We start from the raw sequence: 21,283 nt of genomic DNA on the forward strand, positions 1-21,283 counted from the left end.
TACATCCACTGCGTCACAATACAAGACTGGACATTACGGGACATCGCCCGGCTTGGTCTAGCCCGCCGGCAGGTGACCAGCCCCGGTTTTCTGCCGGGCTGCGCGGGCGGTGATTGGCCACCAACGGCCTCTTGACTTCTTTCTGATTTTTGTGATCCCCTCGACTTGGGCGTTCGATTGGTTTCGTTGCGCTTTGCGTTCTGTCCGGGACGTCGTTTGGGATCAAATTACAAGGACGGCAGACAACCTGGACGGCTGGAAGGGGTGGTGGTTTTTCTGGGATTTTCCATTTTTGGCTTGACTTTTTCCCTTCTCCTGATGATCACTCTTATCTGTTCTTTTTTTTTTTTCTCTTTCCTTCCCCCCTTTAAAAACCCCCTAGGTTCCAATCTTCCAATACCCACAAAGGCGGTGACGACGATCCTCGTCATTTCTTCCTGGTTCAGCCAAACGCTTTTCTTCCTAGTCTCCTTCCACTCTTCCCACTAAACTCCCCCGGTTACTGCTCGTCCACTCTCTAGTGCTTTAAACTGCATTTAGAACTAACTACCTTGTCCCGGGTCTCCCTGCCTTGTCTATCTGACTTGCCTCTCCCACCCCCCCATCGCATAACATACATCATTTTACCTGTCTAAACCCAATCCATTGTCCTGTGAGGACTCTCCGTCATCCTGCCGCCTGCACCTAATTCCAGCCTGTAAGCTGCCCTTCCCCCGGAACGTGGCCAAGATTCCTGGATCTTTCGATTTTCCCAATTCTTGGCTCCTTCGGTGACGCCAGATCCTTTCTAGTCCTGCTCCTCCGCCTTCGCATGAAACACCAACCATAACCTTCCCTGCGACGCCTCTCCCTTTTCGGCCTCTGTCGACCCTTTCCCTCACCCGTGCAGCTCCGACCAATGTTCTCCCCATGTCAAGAATTCCGTCTGCGTCAGAGAATACCCTGTCGGATTCCTTGGTGACACCTCCTGCTGCGTCTGCCCAACATGATTGCTCTGGAGAGCCCGATCGTCCCCATGGCAAGCAGCGGCGCCACCACCACGGCCGCAACCACATCCACCACCACAGCCATCACCCCCGGGACCAGCTCATACATGAAGATATCCAACAAGCTCCTTCCCCGTCCCGCGCCGAATCCCCCACGGCTCGTCAATGGGCCAAACCCTCGTCTGCCTTCCCTCTAAAAAGGTCGTCGATCACCTCGCCCGAAAAGCTCGCTCGCTCGGATCTGTCTCACAGCCCCCAGTTGTCTGAGCGGGATAGCATCTTCGCAACCCATTATCTGCCTTCTGATAACGAGTCCAGTGCCACACCGCAACTTCCGGCCGTGGAGGACGTAAACAATGAGCCGCCGAACAATTTGAACCTGGAACCTGAAAATGTGTCTGCTGCTCCTGCCGTTTCTCCTTCCAAGGTCCTCCCCCATGGTAGTCACGTCGACCTCTCCCACATGGAAGTTGACGTCCGCAGAAACCATTCTTTGCGTTCGCCGCCAGTGCTCCCGTCGGCGATCCCCTCGCACTCTTCATCTTTAGCTGCGATCGGCTCCAACCCGAACTTGGAGAAATGCCCCGAGACGGCGTACGAGAAATCGCGGGTTGTTCCTGGGTGGGAGAGTTTTTCACCCCTTCGCAAATTTTCGTCTGATGGCGCGGGTGCCAAGCCCTCTCTCTCGGGGTCGCCGTCCCGTCGCAGTCTAATCTCTGCCTCTTTCAGTGATGCCTCCATACTTTCTCCTCCGCCGATGGTTCCCCCCTTCGAGAACCAGCCCACACCTACCGATACGGATACGGCTGTCCAGCAATGGACGGAGCAAGGCCCCGGGGACCATCTACCCGGCGCGCAAATCGAGCGAAGTTCGAGCCGGAGTCGGCGTGGTCGGGTAGACCAGTCCATCGAGGCGAATCTCGCCAACGCGGAGCCGGCTTCCCACGTGCGCAGCCGTAAGTCAAGTCACTATCTGGGGTTGTTCAAGGAGAATACCACTTCACCGGACCGCAAGCGGAGAGAAGACCGAGGAAGAAAGCAGGACGAGCAACAGCCTGAGCCGCAGGATAAGCAGGTTGCGGCCCTGCATTCGCAACCTCGCCCGGTTCCAGAGCGATCCGACATTCAACCCCAGCTTCCGCAACTGGTTGAGGATCATGGCCTGCGCAGCTCAAAGAGTCTGTCACAACTCTCGTTTACCGACGTTCCGCTCATAACCCCTCCCCTGGACAACGCGCCAGACTCTCAGCAGCATACAGTCGATGATGTTTGCAAGCGCCCATACAAGGCTCTCCCTCGCAGCTTGCTCGAGGAAATCCGAAACTTTCACCTGACCCCGGGTGGTGCACGCGGTACTTCATTCTCAAGGAGTATACCCACGCAGTACGCGGAGGGCGGCAGGGACTATCTCTCTTCCAAGGATACTGCGCATTTGAGCGGGCTCTCCCCTTTGTCGGATACCGATCAAGAACAACGGCGTGGCTCGGCTCAGTTCGAGGACGAGGAGGACGAACAGATCTCCTCCGCCGTATACTTCCCACACGAACGCGTCACAGTTTCTGATGAAGTTGATCAAGTGCAACCTTTCCCGCAAGGTCAACGCGGCATAGAGACATTTGATGTACCGACGAAGAGTAGCCACGTTCTAGTGCCCAAGAGACATAAAGTATCTGATGAGCAGGAAGCTCATCATGTTGATATATCTCTTCGATCTAAAAATGAGAGTAAATACCTGCACGGCGACCTACAAGACATACAGGCCCCACCACTAGAAGAACTAAATGAAAAGTCTCTTAGTGCCATCTCGGAAGTGGAATCCTCCACGGGCGGATCGGATGCTGGCTCTGTGGATGATAGTGGATTGTCGGCTCCAGATGAGGAGTCGAGCGTGGCGGATGATGCCGAAATGACACCGACAGCTACTCCAACCCAGCGCCAACGGCTTCCGCGTCCGCGCCGAAAGCATGACTCCAACGCACCTCTCGGAGCAGTGGAATTGAAACCCTACCGTCATCAAGTGGGGGGTCATACAACGGTGTTTCGGTTCTCTAGGCGTGCCGTGTGCAAACAGCTGAACAACAGAGAAAATGAGTTTTATGAGCGTATTGAACGCAGGCATCCCGAAATGCTCATGTTTCTACCAAGGTGTGTATCTCTCTCCCTTCACCGCCGATGCACATGGCTGATCCGTGACGTGTTCCCTGTCGCTCTAGGTATATCGGTGTGCTAAATGTGACTTTTTCTAAAACACCAAAGCGGAGCAAGACCGATCAGGAGGCCCAAATTGAGCATGGCAATACCAATGGACACGCTGCGAACCACTCGGGTGAGGTTGTCGCAAGTGATCCTCCGCCAGTTAGTGAGTTGCGAGTGTCGGAGGTTGTGGAGCAGCCTCGCATTGTCAGCCAAAGCCAGGTTACTGGGATCATTCCCAAAGTGATCTTGGAGAACAACCGTCACATTATTCCAGCCGACCTCTTTTCACGTCCGCAGAGGCCGAAGACATCTGATGGCACGATGTCTACTAGGAACGGTGCTGGAACACTCGGTGGTGACAGATATATGATGGTTGGCTCTATGGACGACGAATCTTCCATCCAGGCCGTCAAGAAGCCCAAAATTAGCTGGGGGGCTACCACCGTGAATAGGAAGCTGCAGGAGCAGGTTCTGCGGGAGGTTTTCAGCCCCCCTGCCATCCACCACCACCGGCGCCATGCTCGAGGACATTTCACGCTACCGAGAACGTCTTCGGATGGTGTCCGACGAAGGGCCAATCTTTCGGAAGATCAAACCGCCAGCAGTCGTCGAATCGCGCCGGTACCGACAGAGCCACCGCGGTCTGCAGCCATCGACATTACAAAGAAATCCAATGATGGCCCCGGATTGTCCTCATCGGCGTCCACCGCCTTAGACTCGAATAAGAACCGCCTTGAGAAAGTCCGGACGGAAGAATCCCAGCCGCGCTCAAGCTCGGTGTCGCGGACTCGCCAGGTCAGGCGACGCCATTCTGGCAGTGGCTTGCAGAGACGAGGCAGTATGAGTCCCGGCAAAGATGGCCGCAACGGCGGAGATCTGATCTTTTTCGAAGATGACGGGTATGGCGGCGATAAGGAAGATGGTATATTCTCTATGGAGGGTGATGCTTCGATGCCATCGGCAGATCCTTGCTATCGTGCGAAAGTGTCGCCATCATCTACCCCGAAAAACAACACGAACGGTGTCACACATCTGTCAGAGCGGCCGGCAGACCACTCGCCTTCAAAAGAGCTTATACTCTCTCCAAGAAAGGAGGATAATCGCTTCCGGCTTCCCACCAACCCCAAAGAGGCACAGACACGAAAGGACGAAAGAGTCCAGTTCTTCCTATTGTTGGAAGATCTCACCGCTGGAATGAACAAGCCCTGCGTGCTAGATTTGAAGATGGGCACTCGTCAGTACGGTATCGAAGCCAACGAGAAGAAGAAGAAATCCCAGCGACGAAAGTGTCAATCCACGACTTCTCAACAGCTTGGAGTCCGGCTTTGCGGTATGCAGACCTGGAATGTAAAGAAGCAAGAGTACTCTTTTGAAGATAAATACTTCGGTCGCGATTTGAAATCCGGGCGGGAGTTCCAGGACGCCCTGACACGTTTTCTCTACGACGGTAGCAGTTACACAAGCGTGGCAAGGAAAATCCCCGTCATCCTGGAGAAGTTGGCCACGCTGGAAAACATGATCCGACGCCTTCGGCGATACCGTCTTTACGCCAGCAGTCTTCTGATCCTCTATGATGGTGAACAGAACACGCCCGACGCCGACGCCCGTGCGGACAGTCAACGACATTCTCCTCAGCGTCGGGCCACGGACGACGGCCATAACAATATTGACGTGCAATTAAAGATCGTTGATTTCGCAAATTGCGTCACGGGCGAGGATGAAATCCCCCCGGATACACCTTGCCCGCCTAAGCATCCAGATGATATCGACCGTGGCTACCTTCGTGGACTTCGGACATTGCGGATGTACTTCCAACGTATTATGAAAGAGGTCAGTCAAGACGAATTCATCGAGAGAGGCGAAGGCGAGACCATTGCCTTGAGGTCCCAGGTGTCTGGCCACGACAAATCTTCGGATCGATACTGGGATGAAGGAGTGGTGGAGAGTGATCCTGGTGAAGTCAGCTTCTAGGATCATCCTTCAACGTCTCTCAATTCTGCCTCCCGCCTTATTTTTCCTTCCATTTTTTTTTCTCCTTCTTTTCTCTTCCCTTGTTTTAATTGCTTTTTATCCTTTCTGGGATTTCCTTCTCAGTTACCCCCTCTTCCGCATCGCTTGAATTTGGAGTTAGCGGCCGCGTCATTTCCATATTATTCTTCTCTTTTGCTCCAATTCCCACTGATTGAACATCCCATTTGCGGATCGGGATACGGCGTCGAAATTGCATGGCACCGGATTGGGCGTTATCGTTCTGTTCTTGAAACTGTTATTCTCTGCCCCTCAGACGTCGAATCATGTCGACGGTATTATAATGACTGGGATCGAAATCTTGTTGAGGGTGTCAAATGATACGATACTGACGATATTAATCACGGCATACGGCTCTTCTTGCGGCCTTGATTTCTGTTGCATGCCTGGTGCATTCTCCACAGGAATTTGTGTTTGCGCGAGAGAGCATTTTTTTTACTTCTTGCTGGCGTGTATGAGTTTTTTCTTGCTGCTTCCATTCTGTTTCTTTCGCTTTTCTTTCTTTCTCGGACGTGTCTTACACATTATACCTCCTGGGGAACTTGTCCGATTTCCTGGACCTCTTCATATTTTCGTCAAGGCAGAAATACCATGAGTGAGCTGTACATAAGTGGGGGCAGACTATTAGACAGAAGAACTGAATAATCCAACGTTGCGACTGATTGCTCATAAAGTTTTCCTCGGACTGGGTTCGTAAGGCCGCCAGGCAGCCACTTGACGTGACACCGATAAGCGTCACGTGCCTCGGTGATAAGCGGTGTGTTTCCTGCTGCTGGCCATCAACTCTCCTTCTCCCTCTCTTCCTCTAACCTTTCCCTGATTTCTGTCGGGGTCATCGCCTGGTCTTTGGCTCTGGGGGGTCATTCTGCGCATATTTTAATTTTCACCTTGTTATTCCTTGTTGACGTTCCCCTTCCCAGCGTTCCGGCGTCAGGTGGTGCTCCTCCACTGCCCCTTCAGTGACGTAGCGGAGAGCGGACAACCGGAGCTCAACCAGTCAACTGATCGGCCCAGCTGGTTAATCTGTGGACCATAACAGCTCACTACAGGCGATCATCCTGGCGAATTATATTATATCTTGGACTTTATAGCTGCTGCTCGTTTCCTGGGGCTGCCCCAATCCGCCATCTCCTTGGATCTCACCCTGAGTTGACCAGTGTTTTGAGCGGCGGTAAACAGCACACACTATGACTGGGTTTAATGGCCGACACAGAGCATCGATAGACAAGCGAGATTTCGATACGAATCGGCCCCTACTGGATGGACATGGCGGTGGCATAGATGGAACTGATCACGACAATAATTTCTCCCGCCCGGGGTCGAGTCTCTCCAATGACGGCGAAGACGGCTTACTGAACAATGTGGTTGACGAGATTGTGGAACGAGACCGTCGAAAGATGGCCAAAGAAGTGGTACGCATTTGCAGCTTTGCATGGGGGGTGATCAGTTGGTGAGTCATCATGTCTGTTTGTCCTACTTTCCAAAAGTTACTTTTGGCATGTTAACGATATCTGGTTGGATTAGCCTGGGAGCCGGGAGCATCACTGCCTTCTCGTTGTACGGACCTTTGTTCCTTACCCGCCTTCACTACACTCAGCTCCAAGTCAATGCGGTCTCGATTGCTGCCGAGGTCTCCATGTACCTCCCCGTTCCGTTGTTTGGGTATCTCTGTGATCGGTACTCGCCACGGCCTTTGTCTTTATTTTCAGCATTGGTTTTCGGGGCAGGCTATCTCCTTGCTGCATTTACCTACAAGAGTGGCCCACCCTCCGAGAGAGGCGGAGAGGGATGGCCGTTTGGAGTGATGGTATTAGCATTCGTGGCTATCGGGATGGCCACGAGTTGCATGTACCTGGGTGCGGTTACGACATGTGCGAAGAATTTCGGCAGAGGAAAGCACAAAGGCATTATGCTTGCTGTTCCTATCGCAGCATTCGGACTCAGTGGTATGTGGCAAAGCCAGGTAGGGACGTACCTATTATGCGAATACCTCGAGGACGGCAGCCGTGGGGATGTGAATGTATTCCGCTACTTTCTCTTCCTCGGTATCTTGCTATTTGGCATTGGAATTGTCGGCGCATTTGGATTGGTGATCGTGGATGAGGAAGATAAGTACATCGATGAGGCAGTCGACGAATTAGAACGAAGTGGTCTCTTGGGACAGGACGATTTCTTCCAGCCCCGAAGTGAAGTGAGAGCGGCGTATGGAACCTTCGCACAAGACGATGGCGAAACGACAGACGACGAGCGAACATTGAACCAGTCAGAAGAGGAGCGAGAAGCTGCAAGGCTTGAGAAAGAGCGTGAAGAAGAGGAGCGCAGAAAGAAGGACTGGTTGTTGAACTACGAAACCAAATTATTTCTGAAAGACCAGACTATGTGGTGGCTTGCATTGGGATTTTTCTTGGTCACCGGCCCGGGGGAGGCATATATCAACAATGTAAGACATCGCCATGACCCCTCTTTGAAATCTGGCTAACACTTTGGGTTATCAAGCTGGGTACGATTGTTCAGACTTTAACGCCTGAATCCAACCCTCCAAACGTGCCCTCCCCAGCAGGCCTACCCTCGACACATGTCACCAACATTGCACTCACTTCAACGCTAGCCCGACTACTCACCGGGTCTCTATCGGATCTCTTCGCTCCCCCAGCAAATCACCACTTTGTCGGCACCGTCGAAGAAGGCTCTGTGTCCTCCTCCGGGAAACGCTTCACTCTTTCACGACTCTCATTCCTTCTCCCTTCCGCTCTCCTCCTATCTCTCGGCTACCTCCTTCTCTCGTCCCCACTAGTCATCGATCACCCGCAACTCTCTCACATTACTACCGCCTTCATCGGCCTCGGCTACGGCAGCGCCTTCTCACTTGTCCCGATCATCATATCCGTCGTCTGGGGCGTCGAAAACTTCGGCACGAATTGGGGCATCGTGGCCATGGTCCCTGCCGCCGGCGCCGCTGCCTGGGGTGTCATCTACTCACGGGGTTACCAAGATGCGACGGATGGCGGAAACGGCTCTCCTGACGGCCAATGCCACGGCTGGCGGTGCTTCGGCTTCTGGGCTGTTGGATGTACCCTGAGCGTATGGGTGGCTATCATTTCATGGGCCATTGCCTGGCGGTTGTGGAGACGAAAGAAGATTGCTGTTTGATTTGTTCACCTACTTCATGTTGAAACACAGTTTGGTATAGCGTACATGATCTTCGAGATTGTTTTGACATGGTTCAGCATAGACTACTACTTCGAACTTAGGTTTAGCTATCTTGGCGTGATTGATTTTCAGATTGGCGGTTCTTGGAGTTTTCGACTCATTATTCAGTGAGCCATACCAGGGCATTGCATGGTATGGCATTTATCGATTTTATAGACAGTTATATACTGCAATTTACTTGCTTAACGTTAACACCTATCTACTATCATTAGCTCCACAAAATATTACGGCGGATATATTGTAGATGGTCTTGAATGAATAAACCTAGCTCATGATCCTCATTTAAGCGTACCTTGTTGGACAATGAGAGAAGTAATTATAATGAACCAAACAAATTACTTATTCCCTCCCCACATGCCTGTTATGTGTACATAAATAAGGCACATATGCATGCATGCAAGTAGGTATTCATGTGGATGGCCAGGTAGACATACTTCCAGGTTGAGATTTCAGTAATCTCCACGATCGTACTTTCGGGACCTTCTAGGCTTAGGCCCCTACGATAAGCGTGATATTTCCGGGTGAGCAGTTGCCTTGAAACAGTAAGCACTATGATATAATTTATCATGGAGTGAGAGCCAGATAATTGGCCGGTGTGTGCAATTCGAAAATACTTGTTTTGCATCTCTCATTGGACAGGAATGCCTGCTAACCCGACAAAGAAGTCAATCCACGGAGCACTCCTCATCCGTACTCGCACCACCATGGGATCTTATCTCCGAGATATTCTTGTGTAGCCATCGGGCTTGTATAGATATGGCGGACCTGAAGTTCCCTGGGATTGCAGCTTCGCTCACTGCTCCTCGTTGTTCAATTCACGCTTCTCACTCTAGACAATCGTCATGGAGACAGACAGCAGACAGGAAGTCGAGCAGGGCCAGATCAGCAACAGCAACGAGGAGAAGCTTGGGGATGCAACAGACATGGGAAGAAGCGATCTGGAGCAAGGTCACCACTGTCCCAACAAAAATGTTCCTGACAGTGCAGAAGCTGCTAGGGACGAGGCATTCCTCGTCACCTTCCGCCCTGATGACCCTGAGAATCCCCTTAACTGGTCCAAAAGTCTCAAATGGGGAGTCACTGCGGCAGTATCTGGCACTGGATTTGTCCGTATTATGGTTTCGACGGTATGATGTGCCGGGATTGAGTGATGAGACGTGCTATGCTAATGAACCATCTGCAGATGATGGCTCCTGCAATCGACACCATGGCAAAAGAGCTGAATATGTCCATCACCGAGTCGACCATGGCATTGTCCGTGTATCTTTTAGCGACGGCATTTGGACCGCTAATTATCGGTCCTCTGTCTGAAGTCTATGGCAGGAAGCCCATTTTTCACATCACGAACGTCTGGTTCCTGGCCTGGAATTTGGCTTGCGGATTTGTCCACTCCAAGGGTCTGCTCATCTCCGCTCGTCTTCTGGCTGGATTCGGCGCCAGTGCAGTGTACAGTCTGGGGTACGGCGTGCTTGGGGACGTGTGGTCGCCGGAGCAGAGAGGGCGCTCGCTGAGTTTATATCTACTTATTCCCTTAACGGGCTCCGCCGTTGGGCCTATCGTGAGTGGTTTTATTGTGAAATATTCTACTTGGCGCTGGATGTTCTGGTCGACCGCCATTCTCCAGGTCGTCCTCGAAGTATCCTCCTGCCTTCTATTCCACGAGAGCTACGCGCCGCTCCTCCTCCGTCGTCGAGCAGAGAAGCTCCGCAAAGACACAGGCGACCCCCGTTACCACGCCGAAGTCGAGACGCATGAATTCGGCCGTTCAACTTTGTGGCAGCTAAGCCACAGTCTGTCTCGCCCACTGCGTCTGCTAGCATTTCACCCCATCATTCAAATGCAGGCTATCTTAGAGGGTATCGATTACGGCCTGCTTTACTTCGCACTGAGCTCTTTCTCCTCCCTCCACGTCTCGGCGTACCGTGAATCTATTGAAATCTCCGGCCTCCATTACATCGCCATCTGCGTCGGCACTATCTCCGGCTCTCAGCTCTGTGGCCCGCTAATGGACTACGTTTATCGGAGACTAACGAGTAACACCGGCGAGACCCAGGTCCCTGAGCTTCGGATTCCGCTTCTTCTCCCGGGCGTTTTCTTCACGCCCATCGGCTTCCTGCTCTACGGCTGGGCCGCGCAGTATTATCTCTTCTGGCTCGTCGTCGACATCGGCGCCGCATTATTGTCTCTAGGAATGCAGATCTTCGACACGACGCTGCACGCGTACGTCATGGATGCGTACCTCGAGCATGTGAGTTCAGCATCGGCCGCGACGCAGGTTCTGAGGAGTCTGCTGGCATTTGCGTTCCCGCTGTTCTCTAATAGTCTATACGACTCGCTTGGGTATGGCTGGGGGAATAGCTTGTTGGCGTTCTTGTCGATTGGCATCGCATTGCCGGCGACTGGTATTCTTTGGCGGTATGGGGCCAACCTGAGAAGTAGGCAGCAGTCGAGCTATTAGGAAACATGGTTATGGGTTGCATCAATGTAGGGACGGCGCTGCCGGGGAGATTTTAAAGCTCATGGACGAACCAAATTTATTGAAAACTCGTTATGGATGCTCATGTAGGACAACCTCCAGTATAGTCGTGGGAGATACGTGTGAAAAGTCGCAGTTATCTAATACCTTTTTAGCGCTGGTATCTGTAACGATGAGCCTTTTGTCCCCATCGACGAGCGTGTACTCTAGATCCTGCTTCTTTGCTCGAAAGAAATCCACCTCGCGTCCTGTTTCAGTGCCTGAGAGAACCTCCTGAAGCCGATTCTCTACTAGCCCAGCCTCTTCCTTTAGTCCTAAGTCTGAAAGCCTGTTACTGAGGAAGAGAATACGGTGACTTTTGTACACAGGTAAGGATGTTGAAACCACAGCCTATATGAAACTCGAGGCTTGCGATTCAATTTACTATCGTTTATATCAATCATACGACAAATTATGATGCCAATTAAAGTATTTACTGATAGATTATATAATACATAATCCTTCAATAAAGACTCCCACCCAAAGGCTAGAAATCAGTACGAAGCCAAACCAAGGCAACCCTTTAACCAAATCCAAAACAACATCCTGCATCCGCGCAGCCCGAGCATAGAGAGGCGAATACCCGGAAATACTTGATCCATCTTACCCTCTCCGCTCTTTTGCCAAGGACCTAGCCCTACTAACTAAACGATGTAACCCTCCCTGGCAGAGAAAGCCAGGAGGACATGGCGCCTCAAGCTAACTTCTGTAGCAATAAAACAAATCCGCATATTCTTGTGGGTCTGAAAGAAAGGCGGAGAACAGATGTAACAGCGCAATCGAACGCGCAGTTAGCATTCCTCGAACAAATGCAGGGGCCTGAGCCCAAGAACGACTACACTGGACATAGTGCTAGGCTGACATCATATCACTACGTCACTAGGCTACAATGAAGTGAGATTCATATTGAATGGGCAAGCACGCGTTTCATATGCTCTAAAAGAATAGCCTGCCTAGACCGACGGGAATAATCCCGGTATATCTGAGATCTTTGTCCTCAATATATCGCTGCAGCGTTGCGATCATGTCTTGCCGAAAGACAGTCATAGCCGTGCCTGTTCCACAAGTTAGTACGCCGAAGGACAGCGACTTTTGGGTGTGGTACCGAGAGGCTCTAGAAAAGAGCGAGCTGGTAGATTACAGCCTGAAAGATGATTCCTATTTTATCCTCAGGGTATGTCCTGCCGTGGTCGCCATGTGAACCTTCTATTAATGCTTCCGTGACTGTCATAGCCAGCATCATGTGCAATTTGGGACAGAATCCAGAAGTTTCTTGACCATCGATTGAACGCCATAGGTGTTCAGAATTGTGCATTTCCACTTTCGATTTTCCAGAACGCTGGTAAAAGCAATGAAAAGGATAAAATGCATGTCCGGAATTTGGCAACAGACCAGATCTCTACCGTGTTGGTTATCTACTCGCATTTTGCTAAATGGATCAAAACCCACCGAGACCTTCCGCTTCGAATAAACCAGTGGAAACCTCTATTTTGCCATGAATCGCAGCCTCAGCCGTTTTTGAGGTCTCGTGAGCTTCTCATACAGGAAGCACATACGGCACATTTGACTGCGAAGGACGCAGATGAGGAAATCCAACAGGTTCTTGATATCTATGCCACTTTGTATGAGGACTTTCTGGCTATTCCGGTCATCAAGGGACAACGGAGCAGACTTGTCACAACATCCCCAGATGGTCCTGACATCACTGAGGCTATTGCACTTGCGTATATACCAGCACTCGACCAATTCACCGAAGCTGCGACATGCCGTGCTTTTGGTCAAAGCTTTAGCAAGCCAAACAATATCACGGTCCCCGATCCTTCAATCACTTCTGAAGAGGACCCAAAGCCACTAGTACATGTATGGCAAAACTCTTGGTGCTTCTCGAATCGCTCTATGGGTATAATGCTAGCAACCCATGGGGACAACGAAGGTCTAGTTCTCCCGCCGCGAGTTGCAGAGCATCAGGTCGTTATTATACCTGGTTGGTTTTCGAGCAAGAAGCACGAGCATCCAACCATACAAGCCGAGATAACTTCGATTGAGTCAGCGTTGGCGGGGCTTGATGTGCGCGTTAAACTGGACCTTGACGACAGGGGCTCTCCTGGTTGGAAGTTGCATGAATGGAAGATACGCGGGGCTCCCTTGTGCATTATTCTAGGTATGAAGGAGCTATCGGGTCAATATGCCGCCGTGTACAGACGAGACCTCCCGAAGGAAAGCTGTAGGGCTGATATTCCGCTGGCTGAGCTTCCCCATACAGTCCCAGTGCTTTTGGAGAGTATCCAAAATCATCTACTTCTGAAAGCCCGCGATAGCTTATCTTGTCATCGGCAAGTGGCGGACTGGCAAGAGTTTGTTCATTGCCTGCGCAATAGGGAAGAGGCCAGTGTGTGTCTGGCCCCCCATTGCCTAGCAGAAGAATGCGAGCAACAGATTCAAAGCTCGGTTGTTGAATCTGGCCGAGGTACAAAGATAAGATGCTTGTGTATTCCTTGGAGCCAGCCAATATTGACAAGAAGCCGTCCTTTTAAGTGCATTAATCCTCAGTGTGAAATCGAGGCCCAAAAATGGGCGATGTTTGGATATAAGTTAGAATGAAAGACTCATGATCAACTTTGAGAAGCACTCAGCGTCGAGGGTACTGTGACAGGTAGTTAGTAATAAAGAAGCCTTCTGAATATAGTTCAAAGTGCAGTGGCGACATTCCCCTAGAATGAATACGCATCAGTGAGGCTGGTTGAGCATTTATCTACCGATGCTTCAGGATAGTGAGCACTTGCAAGGCTACAATTATTAGAGGTTTCGGGCATTCATATACCTTGTCCAACACGCAGCTCACTCAGAACTGCTGCTATTCAACTATAAACTAGGCATTTGAGGAGGACGTCGATTGAAGAGGCCTCTGCATTGTCATGAAGATACAGGGAAACCAGCGTGGGAAGAACTAAGGCAACGGAACAAGATCGCCATCAAGCACCGAAGTCACCAAAGACCTGTGATCAAAAGGTTACCCGCAATTGTTTCTGGTTGATTAAAAGAGTCTGTATAACAAGTAATTTTCTTGCATTATCCGACATGCCCAAAAAGAAAAAGTCAAATTACACGTGCACTGGGGATAAATTGATGATGTTTGAATCATCGAGTCTTCAACCTAGTTCCCTACCTCTTGCCCATGATTCTATAGTCAAGATTAAGATAGGCCCCACAACCTATGGAGATTGACTATTAACCACTCATACCTGTACGGTGCTAATCCTCCAAATATTCCTTGGCTCTGACATGGATTCATCTGCTTGATTGCCGTTGACAAGGCTCAGACAACTCGAACCTTATAAACCTTCCAGACATCAGTATCAGGAATATGATCCGCAGTGCCCTGTAAGATCTCAGTGACCGTAAGACTGGCCGTACCAGCCTGACTGTTCGTTGACCCTTGAAGTGTGAATATAAGACTTTCTCCATGTTTCAGTCCCACTTTCTCGTCCTTCGGGTTTTTCTTTGGATCCGGCGAGATGCGGCATGCCATTAAATTTGTCGATGGATCAGGCACTCCTGGAATAAGGCTTGCAAACTTCGAGTCTGAGCCAAATATATCGCCCGTGATCGGATCTACTGCTGGTTTGTCCTTATTTTTGGGCGTAGGCTTCTTGAACAGGGCTGTTTTCTGCGCAGATGCTTCGAACCTGAGCTGGATTTGCTTCACGAACTGCTCTGAGCCCGTGTTATTACTGATAGTAAGAGACACAATGGGCCGTTGACTCTGAGGTATCTGAGTTGGCGAGACGTCGTAGGTTAGCGCTGGAACAGGTTTGTCGTCCAGGTCATTGTCAATGAAGCCAAAGTTCTTGTTCGCCCAGGTGACTATTGGATTCTCCGGAGGTGGCCGTGGCCAGATCATTCTGTTGAAGCCATGCAGCGTTAGAGCTCCCACCGAGGAAAGTTGGTAAACTCGAAGGCTTCTTACGAGATAATCATGATGATGACACCAATGGCGGCAGCAACGGCCCCTAAGAACGGTATACACGCAAGCTCAATGCTGAAAATCGCCATGACCGTTTCCGCAACGCCGAAGATGACCTGGGCCCCAAGCGCGCACATGTTGGCAATGTCGAGGACAATGAGCGCCGTCGGGTAGTTCCCCTGTTGAATCTCTTCGGCGACCTGGAATCCTAGGCATATCATACTGGCGATGTTGGCTGCAGCATTGATTCCCCCTATGACGACTTCCTGCGCCGCGCTCCAACTGAACCGTGCCATTGCTTTTTCTGTCGCGGCTGGTGATGAAACGCTCTCACCGACCTGCTCAATTGTGGATCCTGAATGTTCGGTGTTTACTTCGGCGAGCTCCTCGACATTTACCACATCAATCGTGGTGTCTGGATTCGCGGGATCTGGCACCTCAAGGCGTAGCTCTCCTTCGGGCATTATTCCATCTTGGAGATTCTGCACCGCGTCTCTCACCTCTTGGGTATCGGGATTGTCTGGGTTTCGACCGAAGGCTTCTTTCAGAGTAGAATATAGATCTTTAAGACCCACCAGCGCAAAGAGCACAGATTCTATGATGTTTAGCACAGCTCTGGCTCTCTCTGCGTCGGTCAGATCTTTCCAGTTCATCAAATAAGAGATCCAATAGTAAAGGTTTACTCCTTGTCCCCTGGAGCACAGGTTAGCTGGGTCTCTGTCGAACGAGGACACAGCGACTCACAGCACTGTGATAACGCCGAATAAGGGTTTGGTGTATTTCCCGATTATGCGCGACAGGTCCGGGAACTTGTTTTTCGACGTTTCCACGACCTTTTGCAAAAGCTTTGACACTGCTCCTAGGTTCTTGATTGACACATAGCGCTTAAACTCATGCGCTACCATGGCCAGAGCTCGGAATAAGTCTTGGTTTTTACCGAGCATCACGCCCGGCAGCTCAGCCGCCGTTTTGGCTCCGAACGCCTCCATTAACTCCTGGATGTCCATTTTCAGCTGCTCCTTCATCTTCGGGTCGATGTTGCTGTTCGGGTCGTTCAGCTTTCTGATAAGCTGTTCCAAGAAATCTTTCATGTACATCGGTAGATCCTCGTCTTTGTCCAGCTTCACAGCATTCTGGGTCGCCAACTTCGATGTATTGGACAAGAGCAACGCGGTCCACAGTTTCATGTCATAATTTTGGTTTTTGTTATCCACGATCCTTAGCAGCTCGCAAATATGATTGGCAAACAATAAAATAAGTTTAGGGAATGTATGTATAAGAGTATATTATTAAGTGAATTGAGTTATAAATCTTCTTTTGGCTAGTGTAACGACTTTGGGTTGTTGTAGCTCTTATATTATTATTTGCTTATCTAATTTCTAGCAGTCTTCTATGTATTCTTTCTTTACATTACCCACAAAAGGCTTGTGGAATAGAAAACACCTCACACGATATAAAGGAAAGGTCGGAAGCTATTCCTTTCTTTGATAGTGTCTCTAACAACTATAATCCACCGCAGACCTTTTGGTTAACGAGAGTAACAATAACTTAGATAAAACATAATGACTCCGGTATATCTGACATCTTAAGCCTGTTCAATTATATCCGCAATAATAAACCTCTCTGGGGTTCAGTCAGCCAAAGTTCCAACAGTCCTTCCAGCGAAATAGACCCTACCAAGCTGAAAAGAGACAGTCACAGAAACACTGTTTAAGGACCCATGCACTGGCCCTTCGAGCAAGCATTGCTGCAGCATTCAGAGTTTGAGGAGCATACGCGGGTACCTGTATACATAGGGTCATTAGCCACCGCCCTGAAACCCCAAGATCAATCTCCAAAGAATGGGGAAATACCGGTAGTGCAGCGTCTCTCCACCCCAGCAAGGGCTTCAACGCTGGCAACCGGAGCCAGACTCAACGCTGACGGCAGCGGCATTGACGGGAGCTGCAACGGCAGCGTGGAGGATCCAAACCTTCATTTTTTATGATGTTTGAGGTGTGAGAGATCAACGGGAACTTTGAGCTGGGTAGGATGGGAAGATGAATGAGTGAAGATTAGAATTCAGGGAGGGAAGTCGGATTCTCTAGCTTTTTGCGTCGGGAGTATTTGTAGCAGAGAAGGGGGTTTGTCTTCTGATGTCAGCCCATTATCTCAACCTGGGATGTTTTGATATCGTCAGAGAGGGGCGTTGCACGCGTGGCGCACGGAAAATTGGATACTTTCCTACAGCACAGGCGGCTCGCTCAGGCAATGGACAACTTGGAGCAGGTCATCGACTGATCCAGGGTGGTAGGTAATTTCAAATGGCAGGGGTTGATATTCCGTTTCCAAGGAATAGTCATAGTCATTGCAACAGAGTATATAGGAGTGGGTCTGGCTTCTTAGGGCTGGTGAACAATCTTATCAGATGGTAGGATCCACTTACTAGCTGTCAGCCCAAGGGCTACTAGACGGACCACGAATACGGAAGTATCTCTGGCTCTTCCCTAGTTGAACACTAATCATTCCAGGTAGTGATTCTACGAAATAATAGCTCCAATCCCCAGGTTGTATTGTAGGGAATAATTCCTGACTCATGGGCTGTTGGCACTAACACGCCGTCGTGTTGTTATCCTTATTTGGGCATGTGGCTAGTCGGCACACTGCGACTTGTGTATTTGCTTTGCTGCGCTGTAGAGGCCCATCAGGAAGATAGTTTTCAAGTAAATGAAAAGATGTGGGCTGTTCTCACAGCCCCATGCTGCTTTGGTTCTGAGACCCTGCTTCAGCTCCTCTTCCGTGCCGAAGGGACCAGGGAAAAAAGAAACGTAAAGGAGACGAAATTGCGGTCTGAGGATCAGGGATCAGCCCATATATTACTACCATAAGCTGATTAATAGAAATTCTATGAATCTTTAACACTTTTACAACCCATATGCCCAAATACCTTCAAGCAATCCAGTATCTCGGACTTCCGATCACCCTATATTCCCGAGGGTGGTCTGCAGCAGGATGGCAAGTTGGTCACGGTTGGTGGAAAGGCGACCTTCCAGAGCCCGACTGCTCATTTTGATGCTTACTTCCCTTGAGTATGAACTGGTATGCTAGGGTCGTTGACGAAGAGAAACCCCTTCTGGGCCGACTGGAGTCCAACATACCCATTTTCTGACATTATTGTGTTTCTTCCCTTTCGTTGACTTGATAAACACATCTCATGTACATAGAGAGAGATTTCCACGTCAAGGATCCCTCGAAAGTCATTACTTGATGTTTCGCCATAGTCGATCGGCACGATGAACTGGTGCTGCTGCGGCTTTCTACCCAACGCTTTGGTAAGTTCCACCGTCAAGGCACTCATACATGGCCGTCGGATCGCCGTCTCGGATGCTACCAAACCAAGAGCCCACAACTTGCTCCTTGTGCCCATGCCAAAGACACCAGGCCATTCCAATCTCGCCCATGTGAGCAATGAAGTGGAGACGGTCCACGCCCTCTGTAAATCAATGCATCTCAAGCCGATCACGCCACCAGAGTGCAGCAAAGCGCACGTTCTCGCGCAGCTGCAAACCTGCACGGTATTCCATTTCGCAGACCACGGCCGCTTCGATCCTGTAACCCCCTCCAAAAGCTATCTGCTCCTCCAAGACTGGATGCAGCATCAACTCACCGTCGACAGCTTCCGCGATCTCAACCTCCACCAGCTCCCGCCGTTTCTTGCCTACCTTTCTGCCTGCTCCACTGGCACCACCCAGACCCGGAGACCTCTCGATGAGGTCATTCACCTAGTGAGCGCCTGTCAGCTCGCGCACGTCGTGGGAACGCTCTGGAAGGTCTCGGATTGGCTCTGCGTTGAGGTTGCGCGCACGTTCTACGAGACTCTTCGCGACCATGGTATTCGAGATGATGCGGTGTCGTTGGGGCTTCATCTCGCTGTTCGGAAAGCAAGAGACTACGAATTTGGCATGTTGGGGACAACGCGCTCCGGCTGCAGTCTGTTGCAGCTGACGATGGAGAGAGCAGAAGCCACAGATGAGACGGCAGAGGTGTTCGTTCAAGAGGATCGAGATATCAAGCCTTTTGGTTCTTCGAATACAAAGAATAGAAGAAAGGATTCTCTCTGCTAGGTTCCCTATATCCACTTTGGCGTGTAGAACTGAGCTCCGACGCCTATTCACGCAAGGTGGTTTCCTCTTACTTTCTCTTTGCTCTTCTTTCGGTTCGTTTTCTTTTTAACAATATTTACACCTATGATCGCAAGTCTCTTGTTCAGGACAAGCGATACTAACATGACCAGTGTGCAATGAAGACACAGTAGTATGGTTCGAATAACGCATAGTTAACTAGAGCTCTAAAAACGACATGCTTGGCATCTAAAACCATCAGTGGCCCGTAGTTGGAATATATGATTTCCTGCGTAGCTACCGCCATTGGGATATATTCTACGGTAGAAGAAAACGGTGGGCAATATACTCGGTAATAAAAGAAAAATATTTGAGCTAACCTAGTCCTACGCCAAGTATATTCCCATAACTCCAAATAAAAAGACCAATTGCACCTAACCCATTTATCCTAGAAGATGCGAGATATTCAATGTGCCATAGGAGATATCAAAAGCCGTAAAATGCAAGATCAACCGACCCAAAAAGATACAAGACAAAGAACAAAAATAGAGGATGAAGAGAATAAGGCTCAAATATCCGTCGAAGTCGAATCAAGCCCCATGAAGACTTTATACAGCCGTTTGCTAGCGGCCGGACCGATCCGAGAATCCGTGAGAGCGCCGTTTTTGTTAGCGGATTTCTAGAAAGAATCGGGTACATTAGCGTTGTTTTGCTGGGGTCAACAGTTCACAGCGAGGGTTTCGAAAACGATGAGGAAAGGAAGAGAAAAGATAGGATGATTGAATACCTTAACATCCTCCAACAACGCCGGACCATGTCTTCTCATACCCTGAACCAGATCCAAAACACTCGGATGCTGCACCTCAATGCCATAAGCCATGGAAGCAGTGACGCGATGAACCTCCTGCAGCATCTTAACGAAGGTGTCAGATTTAGTCTCCCCAGGTTTCACCTGCCCCGTGTCCATGCAGAACGCGGCGTCGCGGCCCTCCATCATCTCATGCCGGTAAGGGACCGTAGACACATGCTCCGTGAAGTTCTTGATCCACTCGGCAGATTCGGCGGGGGCAGCGGCATGGTGGATAAGGCAGGAGTGTGTGACTTGGAGCTGAAGGAGGGCATCTTCGACGGTGTCGTCGTCGACCGGGGGCGTGGTTTCAGGTTTGTTGGCGGTTTTCTTGCGGCCGCGAGAAGACGGCTGCTGGGAAGCGGCGGTTTCTTGCTCCATTTGACGGCGGACTTCGGCGACGTAGGCTCTATTTCGGGAGTTTTGGTTCTTGCGCATCCAGCTCGTCAGCCCTTCGATTAGGTAGATGGGTTTGCAACCGGGATAGGCGGCTTTGAGCTGTTGGACGTGTTGCTCTAGAGTAACTGTTGCTTCTGCTGGCTCGGTCGACGCGGAAGTTGACTCCGTTGGAGGTGACGGTGATGCGATAACCATATCGACGAACTCTTGCGCCGTCAAAAGAACGAGCACTTGGTCCTCCTGACGAATATGAAACGCACAAGGCTCCCAATGACCCGCCAGATCGTTATATTTCGCCTTCACCTTCCGTCTCCAGCGTACAACATTGGCCATAACGCTCGTAAAGAAGGTGACTTCCACTCCAAGTTTGCTCATGAACTCCACCGTCTGATTTCCCACACTCGTTCCCTCGAGACTCGACGCAAGATCAACGATCATCTCTGGCGTGGACTCCTTCTTATCGACCTTCAGCTTGTTGACCTGCGCGATGTCTGCCGCCAGCTGCTTATCCCGCGCTTTCTCCTCCTTGAGTCTCTGCTTCCGCTCTTTCTCCTGCTGTCGATCCTGCTCGCGCTGAACCTTCGTCGCCTCTCGTCCTCTCGCCCGGGCTTCTTTCTCCTCACTCGTCTGCTTCGTCGTCGAGGTAATGGTCTTCTTCCGTCCCGGTCTCCGCGGTTCAGCCACTTCATCCATGATCTCCTCCGCGTCTACCAAGCCAGTCGTAGTTTTCGATCCTGAATTCGACCGATCCAAGCTTGCCAGTAGATTCGCCGTCCTACTCGAAAGGTTCGGACCGTCTTCGTTACCCCCACTGGCAGTCGTCGATGCTTTCGACGCCCTCGCCAACAACTCATTCAACTCCGGCATCATGGCAATGTCATCACTAAATGGCTCGATCTCCTCTCTCTCCACGCGCTTTCGTTCCCAGTATCCGGTCTCATTACCATCGTTATCGTGATCATTATCGTCATCATCATCAATCATCACCGTCTCCCTCTCCACCACAGTCCTCGTCCCCACCTCCCTCCCCCTAACACC

The 21,283-nt window shown here is 50.5% G+C and overlaps 7 protein-coding genes across 7 annotated transcripts; 5 read left to right on the forward strand and 2 right to left on the reverse strand.

The window, feature by feature from the left end:
- Positions 1–909: 909 nt before the first annotated feature.
- P170DRAFT_430203 (inositol polyphosphate kinase KCS1) lies at positions 910–5,153 on the forward strand (the record flags this gene model as incomplete). The annotated part of the gene is made up of 2 exons (XM_024847939.1): positions 910–3,131; positions 3,200–5,153. 2 exons carry the CDS (start codon positions 910–912, stop codon positions 5,151–5,153), a joined length of 4,176 nt encoding a protein of 1,391 aa, XP_024699603.1.
- An 868-nt stretch (positions 5,154–6,021) lies between these two features.
- Positions 6,022–8,613, forward strand: P170DRAFT_468015 (MFS transporter). Its single transcript, XM_024852520.1, has 3 exons — positions 6,022–6,660; positions 6,735–7,650; positions 7,707–8,613. The coding sequence occupies exons 1-3, from the start codon at positions 6,398–6,400 to the stop codon at positions 8,358–8,360; spliced, it is 1,833 nt and encodes a 610-aa protein (XP_024699604.1). The 5' UTR covers positions 6,022–6,397; the 3' UTR covers positions 8,361–8,613.
- A 588-nt stretch (positions 8,614–9,201) lies between these two features.
- On the forward strand, positions 9,202–11,009 carry P170DRAFT_392467 (MFS transporter). The gene is made up of 2 exons (XM_024845977.1): positions 9,202–9,547; positions 9,604–11,009. Exons 1-2 carry the CDS (start codon positions 9,263–9,265, stop codon positions 10,876–10,878), a joined length of 1,560 nt encoding a protein of 519 aa, XP_024699605.1. The 5' UTR covers positions 9,202–9,262; the 3' UTR covers positions 10,879–11,009.
- An 847-nt stretch (positions 11,010–11,856) lies between these two features.
- Positions 11,857–13,580, forward strand: P170DRAFT_416839 (class II aaRS and biotin synthetase). The gene is made up of 2 exons (XM_024847145.1): positions 11,857–12,109; positions 12,169–13,580. Exons 1-2 carry the CDS (start codon positions 11,960–11,962, stop codon positions 13,534–13,536), a joined length of 1,518 nt encoding a protein of 505 aa, XP_024699606.1. The 5' UTR covers positions 11,857–11,959; the 3' UTR covers positions 13,537–13,580.
- Positions 13,581–14,251: 671 nt separating this feature from the next.
- On the reverse strand, positions 14,252–16,834 carry P170DRAFT_480069 (uncharacterized protein; the record flags this gene model as incomplete). Its single annotated transcript, XM_024853752.1, has 5 exons — positions 14,252–14,837; positions 14,903–15,592; positions 15,644–16,044; positions 16,676–16,683; positions 16,753–16,834. The coding sequence occupies 5 exons, from the start codon at positions 16,832–16,834 to the stop codon at positions 14,252–14,254; spliced, it is 1,767 nt and encodes a 588-aa protein (XP_024699607.1).
- Positions 16,835–17,613: 779 nt separating this feature from the next.
- P170DRAFT_468018 (CHAT domain-containing protein) lies at positions 17,614–19,002 on the forward strand (the record flags this gene model as incomplete). Its single annotated transcript, XM_024852521.1, has 3 exons — positions 17,614–17,706; positions 17,779–17,907; positions 18,160–19,002. 3 exons carry the CDS (start codon positions 17,614–17,616, stop codon positions 19,000–19,002), a joined length of 1,065 nt encoding a protein of 354 aa, XP_024699608.1.
- A 414-nt stretch (positions 19,003–19,416) lies between these two features.
- On the reverse strand, positions 19,417–21,240 carry P170DRAFT_416841 (uncharacterized protein). Its single transcript, XM_024847146.1, has 2 exons — positions 19,787–21,240; positions 19,417–19,678 (listed from the first exon to the last, which is right to left on the reverse strand). The coding sequence occupies exons 1-2, from the start codon at positions 21,227–21,229 to the stop codon at positions 19,568–19,570; spliced, it is 1,554 nt and encodes a 517-aa protein (XP_024699609.1). The 5' UTR covers positions 21,230–21,240; the 3' UTR covers positions 19,417–19,567.
- Positions 21,241–21,283: the final 43 nt, after the last annotated feature.

Source organism: Aspergillus steynii (assembly GCF_002849105.1).
Source record: "Aspergillus steynii IBT 23096 chromosome Unknown P170scaffold_9, whole genome shotgun sequence".
NCBI lineage: Eukaryota > Fungi > Ascomycota > Eurotiomycetes > Eurotiales > Aspergillaceae > Aspergillus > Aspergillus steynii.